Source organism: Stegodyphus dumicola, chromosome 1, assembly GCF_044657685.1.
Source record: "Stegodyphus dumicola isolate Sdum_Otavi_A_Nest chromosome 1, ASM4465768v1".
Taxonomy (NCBI): domain Eukaryota; kingdom Metazoa; phylum Arthropoda; class Arachnida; order Araneae; family Eresidae; genus Stegodyphus; species Stegodyphus dumicola.
The window spans coordinates 285,955,099-285,971,295 of NC_140768.1; the positions used below are offsets into that span (position 1 = coordinate 285,955,099).

Sequence of the window (16,197 nt, forward strand, 5' to 3'; positions counted from 1 at the left end):
TTTCAGTGACAAAGGAAGAGTTTGCAATGCAATAAAAGGATCTGCTTCAATTCACTTAATGGTTATTACTAAATGAGAAATTGGAACAATTCATGAAATGGAAAAATTATTAAATGCATGAATAACTGACCAGTTGCAAAAAATGAATGTCTTTATCATTGATTTTTATTCAAACAAAATCATGTGAATCATTTTTGCTTGAGAAATCAAAATTGTATAAATTTGGCATCACACACAAACTTGTTGTTGTGCATGTCTGGAAAAACAGCGGAGAATTGCACAAATTTGACATCAACTTGGTGTTCTCTACCTACCACAGAAGGCATTTTTTGAAGCTTATTACACCAATCTATTGTTTTATTTGGGAATAATTCCATTTCTTCTATACAGAACTTCACTGACATGTGTTTTTTTGTCCAGCAATAAATGAAGAGTTGTTGTAAACAATATTCGGCTATCTTCAAACCTATTTGTGATCTGCATTCTAACACTTTGCGTACAGTTTTTCACATTTCATTTCCAAATATTCGATCATCTAAGAAGTAAGTTTCATGGAATGTGAATTTTTACTTTCTTTTACTGTTGGATAAAATACCATACTTCTGAAGAAGTACAATACTCCCTTTTTCATTGGTTAGCAAACTCCACAGTCCCATTAGAATTTGTTAACAAGGGGGAAAAAAGTACTCAATGCAAAACAAAATTTCTAATCAGGAAAATGCCTATCAAAATTGGAAATGGAAAGTCACATGAATTGAAATGCATGGCTGCTGGTACACATGGCATTCGAATGTGGGTTGCTTAAAAAAAAGGGGGGGCAACATTTTGGGTTGACACATAACTAGTGTTTTGGGGAGATAATGCATTGCCTCCTGAATACTTTTACTTTGCAGATAATAATAATTTAAAAAAAAGTAATAAAATAGACAAAGCTAACAATGTTTATGAAAATGTCCAGAGTAGCAAACTGAACATGCAGCTGCAACAACAATCAGTTGATGACATTCAGGTTTCTACTAGTGATAATGCAAGGAATTAAGAAGACAAGTTTTTTCTGTAAATAAATTTTGTGCCTTTGCAGCAGTTTATTTAATTTTTTCTATTTTTTTTTATTGAGATAGTGATTAGTGAGAAATGTGACCGAACTGAGAGTTAACTGGAACCAAATGTGCTTGTAAGTTGAGATGACCTCCTGTGTATGTCTATAACTAACGGTTGTGAAAATAAAGGCAGGATAAGGACTTTTGTAGGCATCATACTCTTACTTTATATATTTGTGAGTATGACCTTTGTGGGTCTCTTATAGTTAGTTATACATGCTAATCATATGCATCAAGTAATAATGCTGTTTTACAAAAATCTAGATACTAAGGTTTGTCAACATTATTTTTATGTTCACTTAGGTCCAATAGTACAAAATTAAGCTCAAAAGTGTTATTTACACAATAATTAGTGAGTAGTAACTGTATACAAACTGATGTAAACACACAAGTATATGCATCTCTGCTGTTAAAATTGCTAGAGTAATACACAAGTTTAATAGAAAGAGATACTAAAATTGCATTCTAAAGAAAATGTACCATGTAGCGGGAGTATCAGAATTCAGTTCAGGGTTGAGCGGGCAAATAAAGACATTGAAAACGTATTATAATTTAAACAATTCTTACAAATATCAAATACTATTTCTTCCAAATAGCCGTGACTAACCTTATGTTTTCCATGAAGGTCATGAATTCAAATACAGTATTATCTAAATAAGGAAGAACTGGGGGGGGGATGATAATACTAATAAACGCACTTTAAAAGATACGTACAAAAATCACCATCATTAATGTAGATTTAGTTGTGTAAGCTGTACGTAAGAAATAAAACTGCAAAAAATTGAGAAAAGGAAGTACAATTTCTTTTCATGTACTTAATAAAGGAGAACACTAGAACTACTATTTATTGTTTAATACCAATTAATAACATGCAGTATTAAAATATTTCAATCATCATAAGGAAATAAACGAGTATATTAAATTAAAAGATTTAATGATTTATAGAATTTTCTTCATTGTTATTTGACAACTTGATTCCATTTTTTAATGGCTGCTATCCAGTGTGGAAATAGTTGTGTCTTTCCACCTTCCTAGAATAAGGAGACTTCTTGCTATCTTCACCTTGTCAAAGTCAAAACCTTCATTCTGGCCATAGAGTGGAAGTTTTCAGTCGTAATGGAATGAAAATCACAATGTTTAACTCTAAATGGAGTGAAAATTGCAGTCGTCTTACAAAGTGTCAAATTCTTATTTGAAGAAATTAAATATATTGAAGAAATTAAATGAATTTGAAAAAATTAAATGAATGTGAATAAAATTTTTCCATGAAATTATGAGGGTAAATTCTTGAAAAAATTCTTGATGTATCCGATGACAGCTCAACAGAGTTGGTATTTTTTCATGCAATAAAATTAGTATCCTGATTATCAGTGCTAATTATAACTGGCCTATAGTCAACTTCTAAGGGTAATTGGGAAACAAATATATTCACCTTTGAAATTATTTCAAGACATTATCCAAATACTTGAAATAAAATATCCATAATAAATTTTTATTCTTATAATTTTATTGAATAGTTTATATAGAATTTAAAAGCATATTGAGAAAGAATTAAGAGGGCTAATTATTTGTTCATAATCTGTCTTTATAGTTATTATGTCCTATGTGCCGAATTCCTATCCAGTTTGAAGACTCAGAGGAGCTTTTTCCTCCACCATTTGCTGCAGATGATGACACGTTTATTATGAACGAGGAAATTTTGGAACTTCAGAAGAAGATGGCTGAGCTTTTTCAGCATCAATTTGAAAAAGGGGGAATTATAGATATTGAAGCAGAAAAGAATAAATTCTTGTTAGAGATCTCAAATGTAAGTGTGCAAATTTTATTTATTTAATAATTTTTATTTCAGATAAAAAGGGAATATGACTATTAAAAAATTTTTCATAAAAGTATGTTTTTTGTGCAAATTGAAAATTAGCTCTAGTGTTGTTAAATTATTGTAATTTCTACAGAATAAATGCATGTTGTACTAAATAAAAATGGGCTAGAGCAGCATAGCTTTTTAGAACTACTTATGAAGAACTGTATTCAAACAGCTTCTATAAACTAAATATGTATAGTTACTGATTCTTGTCTGTGTTATCATAAACATCCATTCATTAAGATGATACAGTACAAGATTGTGACTTGTCGGGACCTTGGTTGTTACGAATTTCAGAATTTTTTGGATTTTAGATCATTGGTTTAAACTTAGTAAGGTGATATGTAGAAATTATAAAATTTAAAGTATAAAATATTTTGTAAAAAGAGAATAAAAATTTACAAAAAGAGCTTAGTATTTATTTGTTTGCCTGAAATAAACATTTTTGTCAATGTAAATTGTTTAATTTACTACACGTAGTTTCTTGTTCAGTTACAGAGTTTTATCGTTCAAGACCAAAATTTCTGAGTCCAGAATTCCCACTACATTATGACACAAAATTTTTTCATTCTCAATAACCTCTTTGTCACTGTCTTCACTGTTGGCAGCAGTATTTTCCTCATTTAGAACCCTACCACAGATTTCGAGTAATCTCTTCTTTTAGCGTAACATAATGCTTACCTAGTGTCTGCTGTACATTTTTGATGATGTATCATGAGATTGGTTACTAAAGACACGTTGTTCTAAATTTTGTTTTGCTTCTGTTGCATTCTGTAGAAGTTAAGCTTGAATTATATTAATTTAGATATTTATTATAATTACATCTATTTCCCACGTATGCTTAAGTCTTATCTGAGTTCAGAATAAGTAAATTCTCACATGCTAAAGGCGTATCTGAATAACAGATTAGTTTTTCTTAATTTAAAGAACTCTAAATGTGGTGCAGCCTGACCCGCCTAACCAAACAAGTTGGTTTCATGGTCATGACAGGCCGCACTCATTTCAGCAAAGGAAAAAATGTAAACAAAATGTCTAAATGAAAATAATCATGTGTTAATAATAATTATAAACATAAAAGTGAAGAAAAAGAACAAATACAAACATTTAGACAAAAGCAGACACACACACACACACACAAAAAAAAAAAAAAAAAAAAAAAAAAGAACAACAAACACAAACAATGGTTAAAAAACAGATTAGTAAAATAGACCAAATAGTGATGGCAATAAAAAGCAGAAAAAATCATACACTGATTCCCACTCCCCAACACTCACCGTTAATAATTTTCATCGCAGATTTACATAATTGTGCAAAATCTTTATAGCACAAAAAATGGGATTTTCAAAATCAATATTTTTATTGTTTCTTAAGCTATTAAAGTAGGGACAGACCTCGAGGAAATGCTTAGCATCACCAAACACACCACATAGCTTAGATTTATTGTCGTTCTGTATCTTAAACCTAGCGAAGTATCTCGGGAAACACCCATGGTTAATATGGAATTAATGGATGAGGGTGGAATGGACTGATAGATGCGAACAAACATAATGAACACAGAATATTTGACTTCCATATGAAAAAAAGTTGATCAAGATATTTAAAGTTTGAGATTAAGCTTTCTAAAAATTGAGGTGTCTCCGAATTCAGGTGCAAATTGAAAAGCAAAGTATTTAAATTTGTATGTAACTAAAAATGAAATATCGGTTCAGAAAATAAGTTATCCTAATGTTAATAGGTTAAGCAAATGAGCATTACAGTATGGACTGTCACTGAAAGTATTGATTGATATATATTCTTTCAAAAGGGAAGTATTATTCACAGAAATTTACAGAATTCATGTTCTAGAAAACAGTCGCAAGTTTTAGTATTCTCTCTAATTAACTCATAAAGTTATTTGCATAACTAAAAATGAAGAATATTTCTAGATGAATGAATTATTAGTGGATTATTATTTAAAAAAATAAAACCACATGTGAATATTAATAAGGTGTTTTAGCATTTGAAAACTTAATATATTGCTTGAGTGAAAACTCTTCCAGCACATCATCATATGTAACAAAATTATAAATTAAAGAATATTACACAGAAAATCACTAAAGAATGTCACTAAGTGGTATGAAAGGGAAAAAAAATCACCCTCAAGTTAATGCAATTTATTTCCCCTCCAAAAATATATCAAAAAGACCAAATTTTAGAGGTGATAATAGAAAATTTTTGCTGCAAATTTTTTTTTTTTTTTTTTTTTTTTTTTTTTTTTTTTGTTTGTTTTGTTTATAAAGAATGACTATAAAATTTTGCTAAATGTAAGTTTATAAATTATAAAAATTAGATTTCATAATTTTTATGAAGTTGGTTTAAAACTTTTTAAAAATGTGCTGACATGCATATCTACTTAATTCAAAATGTTTTGGACAGTTATATCTAGTTGCAAAAATGAGAGCTGCACAATGAATTTTTTTAATAAATATTCAGTAATCCAAAAAGTTTTGTGGTTTGTTTTATGATAAATGATACAGTAAAAAATATAAGAAAATTTAATTGAATCACATAAGCACCATTTTGTTCTATGACTTCTTGCCATCACTCCAGCAGCTGAAAAATTGCATTTAAAATTAAAAAAAAAAAAAAAAGTTGCTAGGTTTATTTGTAAATAAGTTATTGAGGTGCTGTTTGAAAATCTCTAAGTGAATTCTAGACACTTCAGAAAATTTTGAAGGGATATTAAGAGATGAAAATTGGAGGAGGCAAGATCTGGAGAATATGGAGGGTGACATGAAACATCATACCAGCCATACTTAGAAAGTGTGTTACATTTATTGAAATGTCGGGCCAAGCATTAATCACGATGAAAGACAACAAACTCCTTGATCATTGATCAATTCTGGGTGCTTTGGTTCGATTTCTGCTTCTAAAACCATGGGAATACTATTCTTCCAGATTTGTCTGATTTGCTGGCAACAGTTGATAGTATATTCCTTTTTAGTTCCCACCATAAATAAAACATTGGTTTTTAGGATGCAACTCCATCTTGATGTTATTGAAGGAAGTTCTTTTTTGTTTACCCCATGATCTTTTTCTTGTAACTTTATGTAGCATTCACTTCACATATCCATTAGTGATGTGTTTCAAAACAGGGGTATTCTTTATTTTTTTGCAGCAAAGAGTGACATGCCAAAACTTGGTGCAAGCATATTCTGCTCTATTAAAGGATGAAGTACACATGTATTATAGCAGTTTACACACACAGTCTTTTTCAAATGACCATATATTGTACTTTTTGGAATATTTAGTCTGTCTGTTAATTTCTGAACTATATAACATGGATTTCAGGAAGAGCTTTTAATCAGTCTTTGTTTACAGAGGATGTTCATCCAAAATGAGCATCATCTTTGGAGCTAATTTCTGTGCTTAAACTTCTCAAACCACTTTTGAAATTCGTAAGCTCAAAGAGCACTTTGACTGTATACGATGGTAATTTTCTTCCTATCAGTAATCAGTTTCAGGTCTTTGGATTTATACAAAACAGGATGCATACCAAACAAACAAAGTACAGAGAAAATAATAAATTTGCTGTAAGCAATCCTTATTGCTATTATTACAATGCTGTTTAACATTGAAATATGAATGTAGTGGATGGCATATATACTGTATATAAATGAAAATGTTCCCAATTTATGTTCTCATTTCTTCTGCCGGGTCTCTTCTGAGCAGGACTGTGGAGTGGGTACGGAAAATGACCGACTCCTGGAATTTTAAAGACCCCGACTCCCTTATATATATATATACGAGGGTTGGAACTTTAATAGTGGCAACACAGCTGAAAAAACGCTACGCAACAAAACCAAAGAATATTGTCTCGTCCTGCCTACATCACGTGCATGCAGAGTGACGCGAAGAACGGATCCTTGTATTAGCTCGTGGTCTAAAGTAAGTGTTGTCAGGATGTTTTCAAAACAAGAACAAAGATGTTGGATAAAAATTGAATGTGCCAGAGGTCGTACAGCACGACAGTTTCATCAAGGGCTTCAAGAGGCTTGCGGGGAATCTGCATCCCTTACAGAACCGTAGCAAGATGGGTGAAAGCATTCGATGAAGGATGGCAAAACGTGGCAGACATGCTGCGGCCAGGTCATCTGAGTGTCAGCGATGCAGACGTGCGAGCTGTTGCCACACTAATGGACAGTGATCACCGCCAAACGATTCGTCAGCTGGCCGGACAAACAGGATTAGCGCATACGACTGTGCTGCACATTCTGAAGGAATGTCTATCCATGAGAAAAATTGCTTCACGATGGGTTCCACATCAATTGACGGAAATGCAGAAATGGCTATGATACGATGCTGCCCAAACACACCTGGAGCGCTATGAGCGCGAAGGAGATGCTTTTTGACGCTGTATCATTACGCTGGATGAGACTTGGGCCCGATCATACCAGCCAGAACTGAAACACCAATCAAACGAATGGCGTCATCTCGGGTCACCACGACGTTCGAAATTTCGTCAGAACCCCAGCAATGTGAAAGTTATGGTGATTCTCGTGTACGACTGTGATTGTGTTATCCTAACGCATACCGTTCCCCTACAGCAGACCGTCACTACGCAGTATTAATGCTCATTTTTGGAGCAAAATCTCCGACCAGCTTTGAGAAAAAAACGGCGACACTTTCTGCAGAATGCTTCTCTCATTTTGCATGACAATGCTCGGCCGCATGCAGCGCAAGCTGTGACTGATTTGTTCAAGCGATGGGGCTGGGAAGTGCTTTTACCATCCACCCTACTCCCCAGATCTAAGCCCTTGTGACTATGACGTAATTCCTAAGATGAAGGAACCACTTCGTGGCACTCGCTTCCAAACTGTTCCCGAGATTCTTGCGGCAGTAGACCGGTCCATTCAAACTATCAACAAAATAAGCGCTGCTACAGGTATTCTGCGACTTCAACATCGTTGGAAATGGGTTGTACACAATGCTGGCGACTATATTGAAGGAATGTAAAACATGATGACATGAATCACTTTTGTATTCCTTGTAAATAAATAGTTGCCACTATTAAAGTTCCAACCCTCGTATGTAAACATATACACATGGGTTACAGCTTATTTTTTAATATAAAAGAAGTAATAGATACTATAGAAAAAAAATTGATGGCATAGCAAATTATTTATATTAATTAGCATTTATTATGAAATGGAAAAACTGGCATTAGTTATTTCTAAGAAACAGTATAACTTCAGCAAGGTCTTTGTGGGAGGGGCATAGATCCGATTTGATAAACCTCAGAGTTGAGAAGAGTCTTTTGACACTAACTTGAGTAGGAGGAAGAGCTATTACTGTTAGGGCTACTTCTTTTAACTTTTCAGGATAGATTTTTTATAAGTTCTAAAAGAGGTGTCTTGCAAGCGCAATCATATTTCTCTATTTCTTCAAAGACTGTGTAGAAATCTTTTTTGTATTTTTCATTTTTATATCTAAAGGCACTTGGTTCTTTATTTTCATTCACTTTGCCTTAGCCTTTTCAATATTATCCAAAAATATTTCTCAAAATCTAATTCATCACTGGAAGAGGATGATGGAGACTCAGTTTCAATGTCTGCAGTTTGACTGTCCTGATTCGGATTCTCCAATTGTTCTGAGAATAATTTCATTCATAAATGGTTCCTTTACCTTTTTAATTTGTTCGTCATCCAAGAAAATTCGGTGTTTCGAATCTACATATATTGAACCCAGCAAGATCTCACTGTCTAGCAAACTAGTTTCTCTTTTCTTCATTGAAGAAATGATTCTTTCTGCAATAAACCCTCCATTTCAGAAAGAACAAACATTCTCGCCTCCTGTCAATTCTTCAGATTACAGTCTTTTTTGTGGCTATATACAGTGTAGAAAAAAAAAGAGTTTCCAATTCTGCAAGATCATTTCACAGTCTTTCTGGCCTTTCTATTAGTATAACATTAGGGTTATCTACATCTTCTAAAAAGTTCTTAATTCTAAAAACCTCTTTATAATTAAATTTGCACTTGATCAATAATTGCTCCTTTTCCTGCTTGCTTCCTAAGAATGGTACCAATTTTGGGAGTTCTTGCTGCTATTGCTGCTTACCTAAATTTACCAGTGAGATCTGTAACTAAAATGAATCAGTTTAATCACTAATGGCAAATATCACATCCATGCTCCTCCCTTATATTTGTTTATTAATATGTCAATAAAATAGAAAATAACTATTTATTAATATATATAGTCCATAAATAAGAATAATAACTCAGCTTGTCATTAATTTTTTTCAATTCATTTTTATTTCATTTCAAATTTAAACTGTCCAACAAAAACTGGAGTTGGAGTCGATCTGTTTTTAGCGACTCCAGCTCAGACTTCTTTTACTCCAAAATCTGCCCGACTCCGATTCCGACTCTATGACTCTGACTCCACGGCCCTGCTTCTCAGACCTGATTGAGGATTACCAGGTCAGACCTGTACTAAAAATCTGTCTGAAGAACTTTGCTTCTATCTTCTCTTCAGAATATTTTGGAAATATGACATTCTTTAGTTATTCTAAACATTGTTGTTATGGCTTGTTTTGTGCCTTATTGAGGTGGTACTTCTCCGTAAAGTTTCTGAAATCCATTTATTAAGCAAGTATTTGGCATCAGGTCTAACTTCATGGGTTGCTGTATATTTATTGTCACATTTTCATGCAAAATGGATCATAGCATTGTCTCCAAATAGGTAAGCAAGAGTAGTATATGCCTTCATGACTCATTGACCTCAAATCATATTTCAAACAAAAATCTCATATCAAAACTTGTTGTGTATTTAGTTACATTATTTGATTTTCAGTACAGAACAATTTAGACATTTTTTTAAAATTCTAAAGCAAAGTTATACCAAGTTACAACTATGTAGCATAAATTTTAGGAGCAGTCTGACTAGCATTTTTTCCTTTTTTAAAATAAAAGAGCATAATGTGGCAAAAATGAGCTTTCAGGTTCTGTGTTCTTAGTATTGAGCAGAAACAAAACGTTTGTCACAGTGCATGCTAGAATTATGCAATATGAGCAAAAACGGCAGTATTTAAGCATTTGCTTTGACTAAAGTCATTCCTTATCAGCAGTAATAAACTAATAAGAATAAAATGTACTTTGATTTGAAAAACTGGCAGGACTTTTCTGATGATTGTATTGTGTCTTTCAGTGCATTGTGACGTTAGTCCTTTTAGTGAAAGATATGCAGTTGTGTATGTAATAAAGTTCTTAATTTTATTACTTAAAATAATGTTTCTTTGTGCTTAATCTGCCATTTCAAAGATAGTGCATCACTATCATCTGCTTAATTAATGACTTCTGTCAAATGTAACTTCATGCTTTGCAGTTACATTATTTGATTTTCAGTACAGAAAAATTTATTTGACATTTTTTCCCACAGGTACCTACTCGTACAAATACTGGAGAAAAAGTAAATTCTAAAGCTTCTGACGACAGCTCTGATAAAATGGCTAATCAGATTGAAGAAGCAGAAAGTCCAGTTTCACAACCATCTGAGAGAGAGAAAATTCAACCTAAAAAAGACAAAGCTAAATCTACCTCTTCTAATAATCATGAAGGAAGAAATGATAGGTATAATAGAAGATACAATAAGCAGCCTGGTCGAAATAATCAGGATAATCAATATAGTGAAAATTCTGGTTCACGGAATCGTTATCATAATCGTTATGATAGAGGCTATAGCAGACAAAAACCATATTCAAATCAATCTATTCAAAATAAAAATTCAATTGAAGGCAGTAATGATCATTTAAATGAAATACATGCAGATGAGATTGCAGAAGAAGATTCTGCTGAATTTAGAGATGCTGTTCTCGATGATGTGAAAAGCAATACAGAATCAGAAACTTCTGCAAGAGAAGATTCATCTAATATTTCTTTTAATAAGAAGTGTGATCAAAAAGCTAAAAACTTTGATTCTCCTAAGAGGCATAATGAACGTTATGGGAGGGGTAACTATCATAATTCCCAAGATTATTCATATAACAGAAGACGGCCTTATGCAGCCAGTGCTGCACGTAATTTTAGGGAACGTAATAACTATCAGTCTTATCATAAATCAAATTATCATCAACATAATAGGTATCAGTCAGTAAAAAATGATCCTTCATATGAATCATGGGAAAATGAGAATAGTTCTTCGGTTTCTGAAAATAATTGGGCATCTGAAAGAAGTAAAACTTTCCATGAAAAAAGAGGAAAAAAAGAAGAAGACTACAGAAGTAAGAAAGATTTTGCAACTGAAGATACTTTTGAAAAGAAATCAAAATTTAATGAATATGATAGAGATTCCAGAAGTAAAAGTGCATATTCTGAAGAACAGTATGCTGATCAGCATTCCTATTCTGAAAGCCAAGCAGGCCAGTCTAACAGAAAAACTGCTTTTGTAGAAGAAAATTGTCCTGAAGGTGAGAATTTGGATACAGAAGAGAAGGGACATGGATATCGACAGAAGAGACCTTCCAATTACAGTATGAGAAATAGCAGGTATCGTGGAAGAGGTAGCCATCTTTCTGGCCATAGGAACAGAGATTCTTTTAGCGATGGCAATTATAGTACAAATTCTAGTAATTATAAAAAGGAAAAATATCCTAAGAGGAACTGGAATGAATCATATTATCAGAAAGGCAAGCATTCTACAAGAAGTGAAAATAGTGAAAGGCATCAAAATGTATTTGGTCGGAATAGAAATTTCCAAGATAATTGTTCCATTTCTGATTATGATACAAAAGCTGATTCTGAGAATATTGCAGAAAGCAGTGAAATGGGAATGCCTCTTGTCTCTTCTAGTAAGACAGAACTTGTGGGTGATTGCATATCTGACAAGCTTTCAAATTCTAGTCATGAAAAATCTAATATATGTGCTGGAGAAGCATCTGTCAATAATGAATCTACAAGTTTTGTTCCAGAATCAAATACCTTTATGTTGCAGAATTCATTAACAATGTTACCAGCCCCGCCTGGTTTTGCAAATCCACACAAGAGGGTCATTTATGGCCTTCAAGCTGCAAATCCTCCTCCAGGCTTTCATAGAAGCTGACAACTGCTATTTCCAAGGGACATATTTACGTGGATTAAAAGCTGGTTACGATGCTTGAACACATTTTAGATTGCCAATATTATTTATTTATTATTTCTTTTTCTTTATACAAGAGGATTTAATAATTTGGAAGTTTAGTGAATTTATTTTTGTTTTACAATGTCAGGCTATCTACTATTTGTCATACAAACAACAAAATCTGTATCTTGTTTATGTTATGTCTTTTGTTTCCATACTGAATTTTTGTTACACAAGAAGTTTTATAAAGTAAATAAAATACTTTTTTGTCAGTTTATCAAGCTAATTTTCCAATTTAATTTGGTTCAAATGCTTTTAAGTGGGATTTATTTTCCAAATGATTTAATCAGCGCTTACAGCTATTGATGTCTGAGGGGGAAATCACCCTGGGCTCCCCTTATTGGAATTAACATCATGAAAAATGTCAATCAAGTAAGTAGTTAACATTTATTTAATTAAAATTAAATAGTTAAAGTGATTTGGAAAATGAAGAAATCTTAAGCTGAAGAAAAAACAGCTTGCATCTAGTGGGCAAACATATATTTAAAAAAGCTTATTAATTTGCCATTTTTGATGAATTAAAAATGTTTTTAACTTTTCTGTCAATGAAATTTTTTGGGGCGATCTTTGACTTTTGAAATTTTTTTTGTAGTTTCATCAACATTAATATTTTTAATTGCTGTAATTTCAGTGAAAAGGATTGCCAAATGGTTAAGTCGTACTTGGCTCATTGTTGATCGAAGATAGCATTTAATTAACTTTTTTTTATAAAGCTTCTCTTGTAAGAAGCAACTAAAACACACATTGTCAAAATTGTTTTTAGTGCCAAATATGAGTTAGAGACTGATTTTTGAAAGTCCATTAACACAATAAACTTTAACATTTTCAATGTAGATAACTTTTTAACACAATTCTTTTTTATATTGATATATATATAAGTAAAATATTAAAGTTCTTCAGATATCCCACCTGATCAGAGCACCTGGGCAGTCTGCCCCACCACACCTCTAGTGTGCTTTCGGATTTAGATATAGCAGCGGTTCTCAATCTTTTAACTAACACGTACCATCTAAACAAAAATTTAAAACCTTTAGTACCACCACTCTTGAACAAAGCTCAGATCGCATAAATTTACAAGTGTTAGAGGGGGGGGGGAAAACTCGTTCAGGATATTGCGGTTTTAATTTTTGAATTTAATAGTTAAAAATACTTTGCTTCTTTGCGTATGACCTATTTCTGTCTTGCGTACTACCGTTTGAGAACCCTTGAGATATAGCAAAGCACGGATAAACATAATATGTTTCAAAAATTTTTAATTTTTTTTCCTTTCTCTTTATACTTATAAAATTTTAGTGTGCTTTTTATTGTGTCTTTAGTAAAGAAATTTTAAAAGTTTAACTATGACAGTCAGTAGTAGTAACTTTTATAATGGGATTGATTGCCTGCTTAGGTATACAATACGAAGTCCGAATTCCAACCCTCCAATATCTGATACTCCAGGCCAGCAGCCAAAGAATAAAATAATGAAAAGATATTCCACTGCTTATAAAATCTAGGAATGGAGATACCTGCTGGCTAGGGAGTCACACTGCAAACAGTTACAATGCACTGGTTGACACTATATTGATGTTGGCCAGGATTAACTTATGGCCTTTGAGTGGTTGTTGGGGAAGGGGAAGGGGCAGGGCCAGTGCTATGCATTTTACTGCCCGATGTAATCCCTGTAGATACTAAATTTTGTTAAAAAAATTTTGGCTGAATTCTACTCCATATTGCCTCTTGTAAATTGTAGAAATTTTGCCATCCCTGATTTTTGCTACCCCTTAATTCTTCTGCTTGTTCTGGCCAGCCATGTTGGGGAGTTAGCATTCTTCTATCTGACCTAAACAATAAGCAGTGCTCCAGTGTTGCCATGTCAACATGTATCGTACTAGATTTAAACTGTTGATTTTAAAACCGGAAATTTCCAAAATCTGGAGTTGCCATTGTCCTGATAAATCAGGTTCTTAACCCATTAACCGCTGGTGTTGCGTTGACGCAACGGTCAAAATAAATGCTACTTAAGATATTTTATACCAGCAGATGATTTTGTTTAGGGAATATTATGAAGTTTATTTTTGTAAAAAAAATATTTGCTTTCAACAATAATTTTGTTTATAATAATTAATCTCATACTTTAAGCAAAATTTAAGAAATAATTTCGACCGGGTATTTTTGCTGAAAATATTTAACGAAACAATCGCCGTCTTTATGAGTGATCTATTTTCAGTCAAGGTCACCATTTATCAGAATATTACATCAGTCAGATGTTTATATTTGTGTTGGGAAGGGAGGGAAAACAGGTGTTCGTTGACGCAACGTCAGCAGGAAACGGGTAGTCAATCGCCTTTTTCACTCATTCCTTTCCATGTTCTGGTTCATGTTCTTGTTGTTTAAAAATGCCTAGAACGAGGTATCTTACATTAGAAGAAGCCCTTCAAAGATTTTTTGATGAAGAAACAGATGATGATAATGTTAATAATGACCAGAATGAAACTGATATTGTTGTTCCCCAGAAATTGCAATGTTTTAAATAATGATAATGATATTTTGCCAAATAATACTGCTGGGGAAGTTGAAATTCACGTAAGTTACAGCCTTCTACAAGCAGTTATAGTCATACTAAAAAGTTTAAAAAGCAGAAGACTGAAATCTTGAAGTGGAAAAAAAAAGGAACTGTTAGTTATGTCTCAGGAAGAACAACATGAAGAAAGACATAGAAGAGAAATTATAAAACACAAAACACAAGGTAAAACTAGTGCACAGATTTTCGATTTTCTTTTTGGTTTAGACATTTACTCTCTTCTCTTTGAACAGACAAATATATATGCTCAGAAAAAAAAAAAAAAAAAAAAAAAAAAAAAAAAAAAACAGAATTTATTACATCTGAAGCCTTAATGAGAAGATTTATTGGAATATTATTGTCTTATTCCGCTGACGTTGCGCGAACGCAACACTCTCTTTTTCCACAGGTAAGAGCATTTTTTTAATTTTCAATGTAAATTTATGTTATAAATGCTTAATTTAATATTTGTTATTATTTTCATGAGAAAAGAAACATTCCTTGTAGTTTTGGCGGTTAATGGGTTAAGCTACGTACTGTATACAATTGTAATGGAATAAATATTAATAATTGAAAAATGTATCATTCCTTTCTTACTATAAACAATGCAATTTCATAAATTTAGGTTACATTCTTAAATATTTGTATAAATTAATACAGGAAAAAAGTTGCCTAAAATTCTTAAATGTTTTTTTTTTTTTTCCCCTCTGTGTTTAAAAACAAAAACGTGTAAAAATAAAATCTCTCAAAATGAGGAAAACTATGTGAGAAAGTACAGGTGTGAGCAATGACCTTTCCCATCGGTATTAAAGTTATGAACTAAAAATATGGTAGTTTTGTCAAACAGCCAGCATTATTCCTCCAGATATTTATTTTTGCAGGAATGTGAGCATTGAGTGTGAACAGAAGCATTCTAAATTCTAATCTAGTTTATGCTTCAATTTTAATATGAAATTAATACAAAATTAAAGGAGCACATGGGAAAAGGAAGACATCAAAGGTTTTGCGATCCAAATAACTTTGTTTTCTGTAGCCAGTTAAGTTCTTTTCTCTAATTGCTCCATGCAGAGTTCATTGTTTTGATTATATCATTGCATTTTCATTACGAATTCATGTTTTCAAATGAACATTTTCTGAGATACTTGTGTAAGTTAAATGTCAGTAGATTTTGTATTAAGTAACCAGAAGCTTTCTTGTTCAAATTATTATTTTAAGCCTTAAAACTAATATGGCAATCATTATGCTATATATGAGCAGTTGTATGTGAAATTTTGAGTAGTTCTTTGCATGTAAAGATTGAACAGCCATGTGCTTAAACGGGTAAATATTGGGTCATCCAGAAAGTTCTGCGGTTATCCAAATTGAAGTGCTTTTTATTCTATTAATTTTGTTACTGCTAATGAGGGGTGACCTTGAGCAAAGCCTGTTGTGCAAATTCAATCTTTTCTGCTCATGTTGTGGTATGCTAGCATGTGTTGAGGCTTAATTTTTGTTTCAGCACAATGCTAAGAATGGAAAACCCCACAATTCATTTTCTTCAT

General features: G+C 32.5%; 2 protein-coding genes across 6 annotated transcripts in view; one reads left to right on the top strand and one right to left on the bottom strand.

The window, feature by feature from the left end:
- The window catches only part of LOC118200409 (uncharacterized), a 56,434-nt gene extending 41,465 nt beyond the window's left edge, over nt 1–14,969 (top strand). For all 5 annotated transcript variants that reach the window (XM_085808195.1, XM_085808210.1, XM_085808219.1 and 2 more), the window contains 2 exons: nt 2,692–2,907; nt 10,378–14,969. In XM_085808195.1, coding sequence (XP_085664321.1) covers nt 2,692–2,907; nt 10,378–12,036 — 1,875 coding nt within the window. In that variant the 3' untranslated portion in view covers nt 12,037–14,969. The remainder of the gene's footprint in view (nt 1–2,691; nt 2,908–10,377) is intronic.
- LOC118186093 (mitochondrial sodium/calcium exchanger protein-like) overlaps nt 1,939–16,197 on the bottom strand; it is a 136,093-nt gene continuing 121,834 nt past the window's right edge. The window contains exon 17 of the mRNA XM_085808239.1: nt 1,939–2,243. Coding sequence (XP_085664365.1) covers nt 2,238–2,243 — 6 coding nt within the window. The 3' untranslated portion in view covers nt 1,939–2,237. The remainder of the gene's footprint in view (nt 2,244–16,197) is intronic.